Source organism: Procambarus clarkii, chromosome 42, assembly GCF_040958095.1.
Source record: "Procambarus clarkii isolate CNS0578487 chromosome 42, FALCON_Pclarkii_2.0, whole genome shotgun sequence".
NCBI lineage: Eukaryota > Metazoa > Arthropoda > Malacostraca > Decapoda > Cambaridae > Procambarus > Procambarus clarkii.
The window spans coordinates 35,634,515-35,650,589 of record NC_091191.1 but is presented as its reverse complement, the minus strand read 5'-3'; the positions used below and the strand labels follow the sequence as shown (position 1 = coordinate 35,650,589).

At 47.9% G+C, this 16,075-nt stretch overlaps 1 protein-coding gene across 1 annotated transcript in view; it reads right to left on the bottom strand.

The window, feature by feature from the left end:
- Positions 1 to 2,164: 2,164 nt before the first annotated feature.
- LOC138349707 (putative neural-cadherin 2) overlaps positions 2,165 to 16,075 on the bottom strand; it is a 57,938-nt gene continuing 44,027 nt past the window's right edge. The window contains exons 15-23 of the mRNA XM_069339752.1: positions 13,890 to 14,051; positions 12,013 to 12,204; positions 11,215 to 11,393; positions 10,927 to 11,116; positions 8,935 to 9,044; positions 7,702 to 7,830; positions 4,794 to 5,000; positions 3,654 to 3,905; positions 2,165 to 2,754 (exon numbers count right to left, since the gene is read on the bottom strand). Of these exons, the coding sequence (XP_069195853.1) occupies positions 2,681 to 2,754; positions 3,654 to 3,905; positions 4,794 to 5,000; positions 7,702 to 7,830; positions 8,935 to 9,044; positions 10,927 to 11,116; positions 11,215 to 11,393; positions 12,013 to 12,204; positions 13,890 to 14,051 (1,495 nt within the window). The 3' untranslated portion in view covers positions 2,165 to 2,680. The remainder of the gene's footprint in view (positions 2,755 to 3,653; positions 3,906 to 4,793; positions 5,001 to 7,701; positions 7,831 to 8,934; positions 9,045 to 10,926; positions 11,117 to 11,214; positions 11,394 to 12,012; positions 12,205 to 13,889; positions 14,052 to 16,075) is intronic.

Sequence of the window (16,075 nt, the reverse complement as noted above, 5' to 3'; positions counted from 1 at the left end):
ATGACCCTGTTCGACTGCCCAAAACCCCGAGCCCTAATGTCAGCCCAGGACATGTTGTCAAAGACGGCAGCAACAGCAGCGAACTTATGAACGTCATGAGCATGGGGATAGAGCACAGGCTGGCCAGACTTATTAACCCTGCAAACGACCTGGGAAACCCGAACTCGCGAACAGGGAAGAAGGGAAACCGGATCAACCCAAAGCGCGTCCCCGAACACAGAAGCCGTGGCGCGGAAATAACGGCGGAGGGCCGCAACCGGACACAAAACATGATGCACCCCTGGCCTGGCCAACCAGGCATCTCAACCCAAGGACCCCTCCGGAAAGCAGCCGTCTCATTCTTCACCAAAAAAGAAGGAGACGGTGCAGACGAACACACCGATTACCACTCCCGAAAGAGCAGAAACCTCTGCGTCGGAGGAGAGCATGAAGCTCGCCGACCCGACCCCGAAGAGGCAAATGTCAACAGGAAGAGAGCCTTCGAGAAACAATCCTGAACCGAAGGGGCCACAACAAACCAAGGAGAATAAAGATAGGAGAGCAGTCTGTCCAATGACCAGGACGGCTCAGGCGGCGCATGAGCAGGCCGGAGGTGAAACAACGCACGAGAACGCTTGCGAAACGGGGCAGAAGTAACATCTATACCGAAAGCAAGCTGAAGCGGCTCCACCAGTGCCGCCCAATACGAGGAGACAGTATTCAGCATAAGATGACGATCATGGAACAACTAAGAGAGAAAGGACAACACCACCAGAACCGAAAGCGAGTACAATGACGAAGAGTCAAAAGAAACGGAAGGACTGCCAGGAAACTTTATACAGCCACTGAAACGAAACCCGCAGGTGGGACACTAACAAGGAAACCACCTAGTCACCATAGAAGAGATGACAAGCTCAAGTCAAAAATACCATAAGCGAAGAATCGAGGAGAAGATCGAACCAGTCACGTGACGCACCAGTGATGTGCTGAAAGAGGCGGACGTGCTGGAAAACCTCCGGGTTCGGACACCGAGCAAGCAGCGCGTGAAACCATGGCTGGGCCGGCCACCAAGGGGCCAAGAGGACAACACGAAAACAACACTTCCACACGCAAAAAACTTTTATTTAAAAAATTACGTTGATAACAACGCCTTATGCTACATTATAAAATAAAATTAAAATATGCAAAAAATTATTGCAGTCATAATTAAATAAAACACTATATTTTATATAGTTATCCATAAAGAAAGCTAATATTTCACAGCTCGATCTCCATCCATGTCACTCACAAGTTCCTCAAGAGATCTATCTGTGCATTGTTCGATATTAATTCTGTAGACAAAATTATGGGTCCTAGTGATACCTCTTGTTAGTGGTTGTAAGTCGTTCAGGAAACAGGAAGATCCACGAAATTGAAATTTTATACTTCAATAAGAATGACTCGAATAGCGTATAAAGCATGCAAGCATAAAATTTACTAAACGGCCTAACTTCTTTAAGATGAACAGAAAAGCCTTTCCCTGCCTGACAATGAATGTCATCACCGTCTTCTCTGCAATTGTTTTGTTAAGGCAATTTGCTGTAAATAGCATGAGTCTTGCAAGAATGTCTCCTACCAACCTTAGAGTCTTCATTTAACAAGTGCTTCAACAAATGAATACCGCCCAAGGGATATACCCACCGAGAGATGTGTTCCACTTCTCGGTGTAAATACTGTTCAGAGTTTACTTTAGTCCTGGAATATATTCATAATTAAATGTATACTTTCTGGTTGGTCAGTAAGATAATGTAGTGGCCTTAATAACCTCCCATGGTTGACAGGCATTTTGTCCAACATTAAACCAAACCATTATATTGTCTACAACCCAGTATGTGGATGAAGACACACACTTTCTCTCTCTCTCTCTCTCTCTCTCTCTCTCTCTCTCTCTCTCTCTCTCTCTCTCTCTCTCTCTCTCTCTCTCTCTCTCTCTCTCTCTCTCTCTCTCTCTCTCTCTCTCTATCTCTCTATCTCTCTATCTCTCTATCTCTCTATCTCTCTCTCTATCTCTCTCTCTATCTCTCTCTCTATCTCTCTCTCTATCTCTATCTCTCTCTCTCTATCTCTCTCTCTATCTCTCTCTCTCTATCTCTCTCTCTCTCTCTCTCTCTCTCTCTCTCTCTCTCTCTCTCTCTCTCTCTCTCTCTCTCTCTCTCTCTCTCTCTCTCTCTCTCTCTCTCTCTCTCTCTCTCTCTCTCTCTCTCTCTCTCTGTATAAAGTTATTCGAAACTGGACGAATAATTACACGACTTACATCAAATATCAAGTAATAAAAATGGTTTTGTGCACAGACAAACAACAGGGAACAGTTAACGGTTATGGTGATACAAAAGATTTGTTTCACTTCAGGGAATGAATTTCTGGACAGATATTTAAAAACTCTTCACTACCAACAAGCTAATCATTTCCTTCCGAAGGCACTAGGAGGGTCTGGCGTTGGCGGCGAGACAGAACTGACTCCACACTTAAGGTCTTGCAGCCCCGTGAAGTCGTCACTGGCTGACAGGGACAGAGGCCTAGTCGTTACGTACAGGGTGGAGGTTGCTACCCCTCTGTTGGCTCCAATGGAGGTGCAGATAACTGCTGTCACGGGCGAGGCCCCGTTTGGTTTGCCTGAGGCTGTTGTTGAGTGGGTGGACTGTGGACTGGTGTTGGCGGTGTGTCAGGACTCCAGCATGTGCGCCACCTCACGGAATCCGCCCAGAAACTTGGCACTTCCGCTGCAGCTCTCCAGACCTGAAGTAACAGTTTTACTCAGCATGTTATAGTGGCACTGATACTGCAAGAGTGGCACTGAGAGTATTGTTATAGTAATGCTGAGCGTAATTACAAAATCATTTGGAGCACTGAAGTGACTCGAACCAGTGATCATGGTACGTCAAGCCGCCCACCTTACCACTGTACCACAACATGGTCTAAGTTATACAACCAGGGATTTCACTGAATCCACGGGAGGTTAGCAGGCTTCTACTGAAGCCGGTCCAAGTTTCACATATAAACCCCAAGCACTCTGGTGTAGGTAAAGGTCATCAACCGAACCCTCTAACTTCCATGACAAGGAAATCCCACTAACGTGATATATCAATGAGAAAATTAATTGGAACGTTGATATATATCACGTAAGTGAGGTCTGGAGCTGACGTGGAACATTCAGTAGGAAAGAAATCCATTAATACTGCTTCTGGATCCACAAAACTATTGAAGCATTAACATCGCATATTATCACAACACAGGTTAAATTTACGTGGATGATCTATAGAAAAACACACTTCAGATTATTCTTAATGTGACATACATTCTTATTAATTTGTTGCGACATCCTAGAATAGCAAATTTATAACAACAGATGCAATAAGGGATCCGACGACCCCTTGCACTTTATTACTAAAAATAACACGGTTTTACAGGTAAGAATTTAACTTCTTAATTACAGAACAAAATGTAATCTTGTACTCTTCTAGTAATCTGCTCACTCGTGAGCATGTGTGGATGAGTGTGGTATGTGATTGTGGTGTGTGTGTGTGTGTGTGTGTGTGTGTGTGTGTGTGTGTTTATGAGTGCAGCAAACAATTCTCTGGTCTTAAAACATGTAAAACAAAATCATGTATCTTCCACACACAGTAGTTCAAACTCACAGGAAGACAGTGATCCGGGAGAAGAGCCATCGCCTTCGTAAGCATAATTCCTCAGGTGGTCCCCTGCGGGAGGGATACTGCCGGTACCTCTCTTACCGCCGACGCCGTTCTGCTTCCCATTCTCCAGCGTCGTCCCTCCGGATTTCTTGCCTCCACGCTCAACGTCCGGGGCAGGCACTAAGGACCCGCTCCGTCTCTGGTCCTCCATGCTGCTGGTCTCAGAGGCGGCGTCCACCTGCAGCACATCTACGCCTGCCCAATATTATTAAATGAAATAAACAAAACATTCTCAGAAAAAAACTTACATAAGCTGACGAGATAAAGATATAAATACAGTTCTCTCCAAGGGCAAGCGATTTATACACAGAGATCCGAATAGCATATGAAAGCTGAAACTATAAAGATACTTAATCACTTGTGAATGGTATTGAAGGGCTCCTCTGATGCCTACCGGGATGAAGCCATTCGCTGGCTTTGATCAAGTACTTAATGCAACTCAAGAGGCCACTGACCTGGTAGGTTAAGGTTTCTGATTCCGGCTGGCAGTGGGAAGGGCCACATACCTGCTTTGTTGGGGTTCTTGGTCCAGGATGGTAGGAAGAGGGCCACATACCTGTTATGTTGGGTTTCTGGTCAATGCTGGTAATGGGACGGCCACATACCTGCTACGTTGGGGATCTTGGTCTAAGCTGGTAGGGGAGAGGACCACATACCGCCTATGTTGGGGTTATTGGTCCATGCTGGTAGGGGGAGGGAGGGCCACATACCTGCTATGTTGGGGTTCTTGGTCCAGGCTGGTAGGGGGGAGGGCCACATACCTGCTATGTTGGGGTTCCTTGTCCAGGCGGGTAGGGGGGGGGGAGGGTCACATACCTGCTATGTTGGGGTTTTTGGTCCAAGCTTGTAGGGGGAGGGCCACATACCTGCTATGTTGGGGTTCTTGGTCCAGGCTGGTAGGGTGGGGGGAGGGCCACATACCTGCTATGTTGGGGTTCTTGGTCCAGGCTGGTAGGGTGGGGGGAGGGCCACATACCTGCTATGTTGGGGTTCTTGGTCCAGGCTGGTAGGGGGGGGGGGAGGGCCACATACCTGCTATGTTGGGGTTCTTGGTCCAGGCTGATAGGGGGGAGGGCCACATACCTGCTATGTTGGGGTTCTTGGTCCAGGCAGGCTGACCGTTGGCTTTGGGCGGCGTCAACAGTTGCAGCTCCAGCAGGTTGGGCGTGTTGTTGCAGGGCGGGGAAACCTGTTGCTCACAGCTGACGGCGTCTTCCTTGTTGTCAGCGGCGCCTCTGCGCAGCGCAGAGCGGCGGTGGTGCTGATGCAGCAGAAAGGCGCAGATCAGCACTGTTTTGGGAGGAGCACGTGATGAGCTCAGGGTTTAGTAGTCTAGTGATGTGACTCTAGACTGACAGTCTAGAGATGTAGCCCACACTGACAGTCTAGAGATGTTACCCACACTGACAGTCTAGTGATGTGACCCACATTGACAGTCTAGTGATGTGACCTACACCGACAGTCTGCTAATGTGACCAACACTGACAGTCTAATGATGTGACCTGCACTGACAGTCTAGTGATGTGACCTACACTGACCGTCTAGTGATGTGTCCAACACTGACAGTCTAGTGATGTGACCTACACTGACAGTCTAGAGATGTAGCCCACACTGACAGTTTACTAATGTGACCAACACTGACAGTTTAGTGATGTGACCTACACTGACAGTAGTCTAATAGTAAGGTCTACACTGACAGTCTAGTGATGTGACCTACACTGACAGTAGTCTAATGGTGTGGCCTACACTATCAGTCTAATGATGTGGCCTACACTGAGAGCAGTCTAATGATGTGACCTACACTGACAGTAGTCTAATGATGTGACCTACACTGACAGTAGTCTAATGGTGTGACCTACACTGACAGTAGTCTAATGATGTGACCTACACTGACAGTAGTCTAATGATGTGAACTACACTGACAGTAGTCTAATGATGTGACCTACACTGACAGTAGTCTAATGGTGTGACCTACACTGACAGTAGTCTAATGATGTGACCTACACTGACAGTAATCTAATGATGTGACCTACACTGACAGTAGTCTAATGATGTGACCTACACTGACAGTAGTCTAATGATGTGACCTACACTGACAGTAGTCTAATGATGTGACCTACACTGACAGTAGTCTAATGATGTGACCTACACTGACAGTAGTCTAATGATGTGACCTACACTGACAGTAGTCTAATGATGTGAACTACACTGACAGTAGTCTAATGATGTGACCTACACTGACAGTAGTCTAATGGTGTGACCTACACTGACAGTAGTCTAATGATGTGACCTACACTGACAGTAATCTAATGATGTGACCTACACTGACAGTAGTCTAATGATGTGACCTACACTGACAGTAGTCTAATGATGTGACCTACACTGACAGTAGTCTAATGATGTGACCTACACTGACAGTAGTCTAATGATGTGACCTACACTGACAGTAGTCTAATGATGTGACCTACACTGACAGTAGTTTAATGATGTGACCTACACTGACAGTAGTCTAATGATGTGACCTACACTGACAGTAGTTTAATGATGTGACCTACACTGACAGTAGTCTAACGGTGTGACCTACACTGACAGTAGTCTAATGATGTGATCTACACTGACAGTAGTCTAATGGTGTGACCTACACTGACAGTAGTCTAATGATGTGATCTACACTGACAGTAGTCTAATGATGTGACCTACACTGACAGTAGTCTAATGATGTGACCTACACTGACAGTAGTCTAATGGTGTGACCTACACTGACAGTAGTCTAATGATGTGGCCTACACTGACAGTAGTCTAATGGTGTGACCTACACTGACAGTAGTCTAATGATGTGACCTACACTGACCGTAGTCTAATGATGTGACCTACACTGACAGTAGTCTAATGGTGTGACCTACACTGACAGTAGTCTAATGATGTGATCTACACTGACAGTAGTCTAATGATGTGACCTACACTGACAGTAGTCTAATGATGTGACCTACACTGACAGTAGTCTAATGATGTGACCTACACTGACAGTAGTCTAATGATGTGACCTACACTGACAGTAGTCTAATGATGTAGACTATTATCAACATATCAGTAAAATATCAGCTGAATAATGATGAATATAACATTATGAGAAGTTTTATCATATAGCTTATTATATAGGGATTCGAATTAAAAAAAAATATGGTTTAAAATTTTTCTGTGTTTTATATTACCTTTTAAAGTAATATAAAACAAAACTTTTAGTTGTGTGTTTTTATCGCCCACATTCTGCTGGAATGATTGAGTGGGATGAGCCCTGGAAACGCAGTTGCGAATCCTGGTCTTGTCATAGAGTTCTTTGTCATTTATTGGCATTGGGACCATTCAACCTTTCTCACTCGTGTAGGCTCAGCGCCACAAGAACATGCCCTGGGAATTGATGAAAAAATTTACTCACGACACATTTCTTTCTTAGTGGCTTTCTTTGGGGAATTTCTTGTACTCTACGATCTTCTTTTATCTGTTGGTCTGATGAAGACACCGTCTTTGACATTTGCCTAAGACTTTTTAGAGTGAAATCTTGCAGGAACTCGAAGGCTCCTGACTCCTTATGTAACGCTGTGACAACTTGTTTCATAAGCCCAAATTTTATGTGCAGTGGTGGGATTAGTATCTTCTGGGGATCCTCCCTGGCTCCCAACTGGCTTTGTTCTTCCCCACAGAGAACTTTATCTCCTATGGACAGTCAATTGGTAATACCTCTTTGGAGATCAATCAGAAACGTGACCTGTTTGAAGGTTCTGATGACGTCCCAGCCGGACTTAAAGGCCTCCAGCAATCACTAAAGCAAAGTTTCAGAAATAATAGCAATTTCCAATAATATGAGACATAAGCAATTACAAAATAAACTACTCAATAAAAAAACAATTGTCACACATTGTTAAAGACGTGGACTGCTGAACATCACCAAAGCAGCATTAACAGAGTGAACTTAACAGGTAGATATACTCACGCAGGAGAAATGTGCACCAGACGACAATGGTCACCAGGATCCCGAGCGGCAGTTTTAGTGAAGTCTCCCCCACGTCTGGCAGGTGACAGTGTTGTCCGCTGAACCCCGCCGGACACGCACACATGAAGCCTTCACAGAGAACGGAATACCATTAGAAGAGGGTAACTTAAAAGAAAGAAAAAAATCTAACCATCTCATTATTAGGTGGAACAGAATTTCACTCATGAACATTAGAAACAAAGGAAGTAGTGGCAAATTCCAAGTTAATTATAGAAGATGAATAAGATGAGTAGACAGTTCAAGTTAGTTGGAAGAGTAGACAATGCAAGTCAGGTGGAGGAATAGGCATTCGAGGAGAAATGGGATATGACCAAGTTAGCTGGATATGTAATCCGTCAGGTGGATGAATAGGCAGTCCAAATCAGGTGTATGGGCCCACAAGCGGGGCCCACATGGAAGGGGCCCTCACAAGGGAGGGGCCCCACAGAGGAGGAACACCTGAGGAAGAGGCCCACAAGAGAGGGGCCCAAGGAGGAAGAGCCCATGAGAGAGGGACCCCCCCAAGGGAGGGTCGAACAGGGGAGGGGCCCACACGGAACGGCGTCACATGGGATGGGCCCCACAAGAGAGGGTCCGACACAAGGGAGAGGCCCCCACAAGGTAGGGCCCCTCAAGGGAAGGGCCCCACAAGGAAAAGCCCTACAAGGGAGAGGCCCCCACAAGGTAGGGCCCCTCAAGGGAAGGGACCCACAAGGAAAAGCCCTATAAGGGAGAGGCCACCCACAAGGTAGAGCCCTATAGGGGAAGATCCCTACAAGGAAAGTCCCTCAAGAGACGGGCCCCACAAGGGAGGGCCCCACAAGGTAAAGCTCCACAAGAGAGGGGCCCCACAAGGGAAGGCCCTATAAGAGAGGGGCCCACAAGGTAGGGGCCCTACAAGGGCCCCTCCTTTGCCTCTCCCTACCCCTCCCTACAAGGTGGTGGGGAGGGTGTAGAGGGTGGGGCGCCTCCCTACAAGGGAGGGGCCCACAATGAAGAGGCCCCATATGGGAGGGGGCCCCCACACGGGAGGGCCCTACATGGGAGGGGGCCCCCACACGGGAGGGCCCCACAAGGCAGGGGCCCACAAGGGAAGGACTTACAAGGGATGGGACCCACAAGGGAAGGGCCCCATAAAGAAAGGGCCCTATAAGGGAGGGCCCCACAAGGGAGGGGCCCACAAGGACGCCTCACCTGGCTGGGTGTTGAAGCAGGTGCCTCCGTTAAGACAAGGACGCCACACACACTCGTCCTCGTCCTCACACGTCTCCTCACTACTGCTCAGCGCCCGGCCCTCACCACACCTGTGACATCCACACCTGTCACTACCAGCCCCTCACCACACCTGTGACGACCACATCTGTCACTACCAGCCCCTCACCACACCTGTGACGACCACACCTGTCACTACCAGCTCCTCACCACACCTATCACTACCAGCCCATCGCCACACCTATGACGACCACACCTGTCACTACCAGCTCCTCACCACACCTGTGACGACCACACCTGTCACTACCAACCCCTCACCACACCTGTGATGACCACATCTGTCACTACCAGCCCCTCACCACACCTGTGATGACCACACCTGTCACTACCAGCCCCTCACCACACCTTTCACTACCAGCACATCGCCACACCTGTCACTACCAGCCCCTCACAACACCTGTGATGACCACACCTGCCACTAAAAGCCCTTCACCACACCTGTGATGACCACACATGTCACTACCAACCTCTCACCACACCTGTGACGACCACACTTGTCACTACCAGCCCCTCACCACACCTGTGATGACCACACCTGTCACTAAAAGCCCTTCACCACACCTGTGACGACCACACTTGTCACTACCAGCCCCTCACCATACCTGTCACTACCAACCCCTCACCACACCTGCGATGACCACACCTATCACTACCAGCTTCGCACCATACCTGTGATGACCAAACCTGTCACTACCAGCCTCTCACCACACCTGTGATGACCACACATGTCACTACCAGCCCCTCACCACACCTGTTATGACCACACCTGTCACTACCAACCTCTCACCATACCTGTGATGACCACACCCGTCACTACTAGCCCCTCACCACACCTGTGATTACCACATATATCACTACCAACTTCTCACCACGCCTGTGATGACGAAAACTCTCACTACCAGTCCCTCACCACACATGTGATGACCACACCTCTCACTACCAGCCCCTCAACACACCGGTCACTACCAGCCCCTCACCACACCTGTGATGACCACACCTGTCACTACTAGTCCCCTCACTACACCTGTAATGACCACACCTGTCACTACCAGCCCCTCACCACACCTGTCACTACCAGCCCATAACCACACCTGTGATGACCACACCTGTCACCACCAGCCCCTCACAACACCTGTGATGATCACACTTGTCACTACCAGCCCCTAACCACACCTGTCATAACCAGCCCCTCACCAAACCTGTGATGACCACACCTGGCATTACCAGCCCTTAACCACACCTGTGATGACCACACCTGTCATTACCAGCCCCCTCCACACCTATGATGACCACACCTGTCATTACCTGCCCCACACCACACCTGTGATAACCACACCTGTCACTACCAGCCCCTCACCACACCTGTGATGATCACACCTGTCATTACCAGCCCCTCACCACACCTGTGATGACCAAACCTGTCACTACGAGCCCGTCACCAAACCTGTGATGTCCACACCTGTCACTACCAGCTTTTAATTTCATATCTAAATATGGAAATATGTTAGTAATTATACATCCATATTTTAAGTGTAAAACACATCAGAGGCCGTTCAGTAAATCAACATTTAAGACCTCTAAGAGAGATTACATGTTAACTAAATAATAATTAATCCGTGTTAAGAGTGGACAGTGGGAGGACAAAAGTTGTATAAGGCTGCCAACTTGCCCGAGATTTAGAATAGTACAATAATTTGTGTAACAATTGGTATCTGATTATAGAAATATGCGTCCAGAGCAGCAATCTGTTATTCCGGGGAATTACAATGGAGGACAACAATAACTTATGAGACTAACATTTTACGAGAACAGCAATTAAAGCGAAGAACAACTCAAGAGAACAACAAAAAAGTTTGTTATTGGGAAAGTTTAAAACTGATTGCGATGGACACCAGAGAATTGTTGTGTACAGACCCGCAATGGTAGGACCTCCAGGTGTCGACGCAGGAGAGCGGGGACCTGCAGGAGACGTTGGCACAGGCAGGAGGAGCCCCACACCCTTGCTCGACGCCCTGGAACACGCTGACCTGACCCCAAGCTGTGCTGTTGATCGCTGGCGGTAGTGGTATCCTCCGCCCGGAGATCCTCAGGTCGTCCATACATCCTATAGTGGTAATGGTCAGGAGTAATATATTTATATCTCACTCCCTCATATTTATATATATAAATATATATATTGAACATACCCAGTTTAACACTAACCATTGTGATAGTCTCTGTGTATGCTGAACACGGTGACTCCAGCATACTCGGGCGTGCCTCCCACGTGGACGCCCTCCTGGCCGTCCACCTGCAGCAGCTGGCCTCCCTCCAGCACCACCGAGGCGTTGTACAGGTCCCCGTCGCCGTCGTCAGCCGTCAGGAAGACCGCAGAGCCGTACCTGCCAGGGACACACCTCTTACTGACCTACAAGGTCAGCTCACATTTTCTCTTTTGTGTGAACAAATTAGTTTAAATGCAAATTGGAAAAATAAAGTAAAGATAAAGTAACAAAATTCAAATAACTTAGTGACAGAGTTACGAGGACAGTATTACAGGGACACTATTACAGGGATAGTATTACAGGCACAGTATTACAGACCATATTGTTGTTAGTATTACAGTGATGTAATGCAAGCTCTGCAATGTTAATGTTAAAGGAGTAGAATAACAATGCCCGTGAAACATTAATACATTGATTAAATGCAAATATTACGTCATTAGTTTTAGAGGAATACAGAGTGCCTGTATTACAATGATACAATGCCTGTATTACAGTGATAAAATGCCTGTATTACAGTGATACAATGAATGAATGAATTACAGTGATACAAAGCCTGTATTACTGTGATACAATATCAGTATTATAGTGATACAGTGCCAGGATTGCAGTGACTGAAATAGTGTACCAATGTTACAGCGCTAGTGGAACAGGTGTCAATGTTACAGTGGTAAGATGTAACATCAGTAATTGTATGCATCACTAGAGGGATAGAGAGGCAATAAGAGAGCGCGTGTACCTTGCAGCAAGGAGAGAGTGCCAGCGGCCGTCAGCGAGGGTGGCCCGGGAGAGACAGAGGGAGGTGGTGGGTCGCGGGTGGAGACGCAGCACCACACACACGCGGCCGCCCACCATCTCCACCGCCCACATGTCCCGCCCATGTTGTGACGTCATCACCACTAGTTCACCTCCTCTCCTCCGCGTCCTGAACCTGCGGCAGCAACACGTGTTATCACCTGTGTACGTGGGGCATGAGACACTCCTACCACCTGTGTATGTGGGACACGAAACACTCCTGCCACCTGTGTACGTGGGGCACGAGGCACTCCTACCACCTGTGTACGTGGGACACGAGACACTCCTGCCACCTGTGTACCTGGGACACAATACACTCCTACCACCTGTGTACGTGGGGCACGAGGCACTCCTACCACCTGTGTACGTGGGTCGACCAATGCTGACCTTTGATTACATGTCGCTTATTAGGGCCAAATACTCGCCATGTGAGGGATACAGGAAGCAATACCGAAGTATATCAGGGTATGAGATATATCAGGGCACCAGAACTATACCCCTCTCCCAGGATGTCCGTGTACCTTTTGCAAGTTACAGGGGTAACGATCTATTTCCAGTAGACAATGATAAATCCATGGATGGGTGTTACGGACCCGAGCCCAGCGTCCGAGCACGGAGCTGTGACGACCACGCCATCTGTGGGTCAGCTCCCGAAACCCCCTCCAAATGGACAGCGTCATCTAGTGAGGACAGGATATACCTGCCACAGGGGCTGGTGTCCCGTCCTAATCAGCTCGTGACATAGCCGCTGCTGACCTCTGGTGAGGTGACGCTTAGACAGCAGCGCCATCTATGGAGTGGATAGGTGGGCGTTTGTGTCTAAGCCTGTAAGTGAGGTGCCCTAGAGTGTAACTAATACTGATAATGTGCCTGATTACAGAGTCGACCTGGGACTGCTGTATTGGACGTTGGATCAGTCTACCCAAGGCAGCCATAGTATTTCCACGAGTTTGCTGCAGAAGCTGTGAGTCACCCCCCGGATGAACACTGTTGTGTTAGCCTGCCTGTGACGTGGCAGTTGAGGAATTGTCGTACCCAGGGCTGACTGGTGGAGAAGACTAGCCACTGGGGTGTTGTGGTGAGGAGAGTGATCTGTGGAATCACACGAGGCTCCTGCCTAGGGCTTGCAACCCTAGTATCGGTCGTGAAGTGGCCTACGCAGCGTAGCTGATTGGAACCTGCCAGCTACAGGCTGGATTTGTGGTTGAAGGCCTCCACGACGGTGCACCCAGTGGGACTGTGATTTGGCTGGCCTGCGGCCGGGGTAGACTCGTCTGGAGAATCAAAGGATTCATCGTGAGGCCACGAGAAGAGGACCAAGGGCTAAGCATCGTTGAGCACCGTGGAGCATCCCATGTCTTCGGAGGAAGACGAATTATTGTAAATAAGAAGTGTAGTAATAGTAACCGCGTGTGACTGTTTATATACTTATTTGTGGTGGTGGAATAATTATATATTTAAGTTTAGTGCAGTTTTATCCCTTCCCCTTTAATTTACTTATGTTACGGAACACACCCCTTGAAAGCCACTTCTAGCTTGGGGCCGGATACCCAAACTCTAATAACATCAGAGAAAGAACCCAGTTGCGACCCAATAGGGCCGTAACAATGGGATTATAGGTAATATGTTATTATGGCTGACGTGTTAGGACATTTCACACACATGATATCTGAAACAGGTATTCTGTAATTAGGGAATGTTATCATGATTGCATGAAAGACGACTGTCTTTCTGAGGGAGATGCGTCACACCTGAGAGAGGCTGAGAGAGGTACCACACACCTGAGAGAGGTGCCACACACCTGAGAGAGGTGCCACATACCTAAGGGAGATGGTGGTGGTGTAGCCGAGGGGCGTGAAGGAGAGGGTCAGCTTCACGTAACTGTTGTGGAGGAAAGTAGTGGGCGTGGTGGGCGTGACACAGCCTGGCCCCGCCCACCCCGGCAGGCATTCACACCGCAGGGAGCCAGGCGACCCCTGGCACCTGCAGAGAGAAATTGGGATGAAGAGGGAATTAGGAGAAAATGGAGCGAGAGGAGAGAGAACGAGGAGACAGGGGGTGTTATGATCTCAGCCTACAGGAGAAACGAGTCTCCCCCCTTGAGAGTTATTCAACAAGCCTGACCTAACTAGAAATTATAGGAAATATAGAAGCGATAACACAGATGTAAAATAGTTTGTTGGATTCAATGAACAATTTGAGATTAAGGGCAGTAAATAAGGAAATAGATAAATGACTGGTTAGGAAATGTGGATATTTTGTTGGAGGTGTGAGGCTGGCTTCTGGAGGGCTTTGACCTCACTTGAGGCCAGACATCGCAGGGGAAAAGCCGTGCTCCGTTTGAGCTCCCGTCAGAAAGGAACCCCTAGTGATATATCTCCAAGAGAAGAGAAGTGTGCAGACGTTCCAGCTGTGGAATTGAGCTGGGAACGTTGTGGTCTCAAGTCCTGGATGGCGAGGAGAGTATTAAGCCGCCCAGAGACATTTTCGTGGGCTGTGCAAGCGCCCAGACCAGGCTCTCTCAGAGGGAGGAGCGCCCTCGACCAGACAATCTGTGGTAAGCTCAATTTAAGCCAGTCCATAGTGATTGCTTGTAGTTGGTCGTGTGCCCAGCGACAGTAGCAATGCTTATTGATAAGTTAGACATGTTTTGATAAGGCGGAAAGCCTAAAATAAGAGAGTGGAGAGGGAGGAACATCATGGAACACGGAGCGACATCCGTCTCCTCTGAGCACTGGGAGGTGACTGAGAGCTCCTGACGGCGGAGGGCCCTCCCAGAGTGAGTGAGGCCCACCGGGCGAGGTGGAACATGGACCCGCCCAACGGGGGAGTCCACTCTCACAGTATGTAGAGGACAGATAGATGTTTGAGGCAAACATATTGTGTGATTATTTTTGTTTATGTGTTAAAGGGGAAACATTTTTATTGGAGTGTCGATTGGTTGCAGGGTTGTCTTTAGGAAAGAAGTTGCTGAGAACTTCGAAGCCAGCACAGAGGGAGTAGTTGATGAGACTCCAAGGTAGTGGAGCAGAGGACCTCGAGCTGTGAGGAGAAGCAGTGAAGAGGAGTGTCACGTGCTCCTGTAGAGGTGGTGAAGCACCATAGTTGTTCGAGGAAACTTCATGGTGTAGCAGCCAGGAGAGCTGTGGAGGACCCTAGCAGAAGTGGTGAAGCACCGTAGTTGCTCAAGGAAAACTTCATGGTAGCAGCCTGGAGGAGCTGCAGAGGATTTTGGTAGTTAAACCCGGAAGAACCTGAAGAGATCAGGGTAGTGAACTTCCAGAGGTAGAAGGGAGGTTCTAAATGATTACTTGTAGGGAGGTAATCGAGTGTTTGGTTGTCATTAGCGTGCAAGACGCAGTGAGAGGTGGGCGATTGTTTGCATTCTTATGTCAAAGAGTGTTTTATACTGAAGTTTAGAGTTACAATCGTAGGTTGGATTATCTACAGATGTATGTGTTCTAGGACTGATAGGGTGATCGACTGATCATTGTTGTGTATCAAGGAACATTGATACTGATATATTTATGTTATTGCAATCATATGCTGATTTTCATGTTTTGTACATGTTTACAGATATATTCTCTCGCTGATAGTGCAACATTGTAGTATAAGACTTGATCTACTTGAGGAGGTAGATAGTATCAGGTGGTGAATCAGAAGATAGGGTACCACTTGATAAGCTGATGATAGAGTTCTGATGGTGTCGGGGTGCAACCTGATTATAATAGTATAGAGTATAGGATTCATTATTATTATATATGTGTATGTATTGTGTATGTGCTTTGTCCAGTAAATGTATCCCAATTTGCTGGTGTTTGCCCTTGTCCTAGTGAGGCTTCCCAGGAAATAGTAAAGGAAGAGAGAGAGAGAGAAAGAACCAAGAACCACCGCTGTGGACAGGGTAGGATGGAAGTTTAGTAAGTTAAAGGGGATTGAGGAGATCATATCACATAAGGAGAGAGTGGGGAGTCACAGCAACTCGAGTAGGTGTGTGCACGTGACAA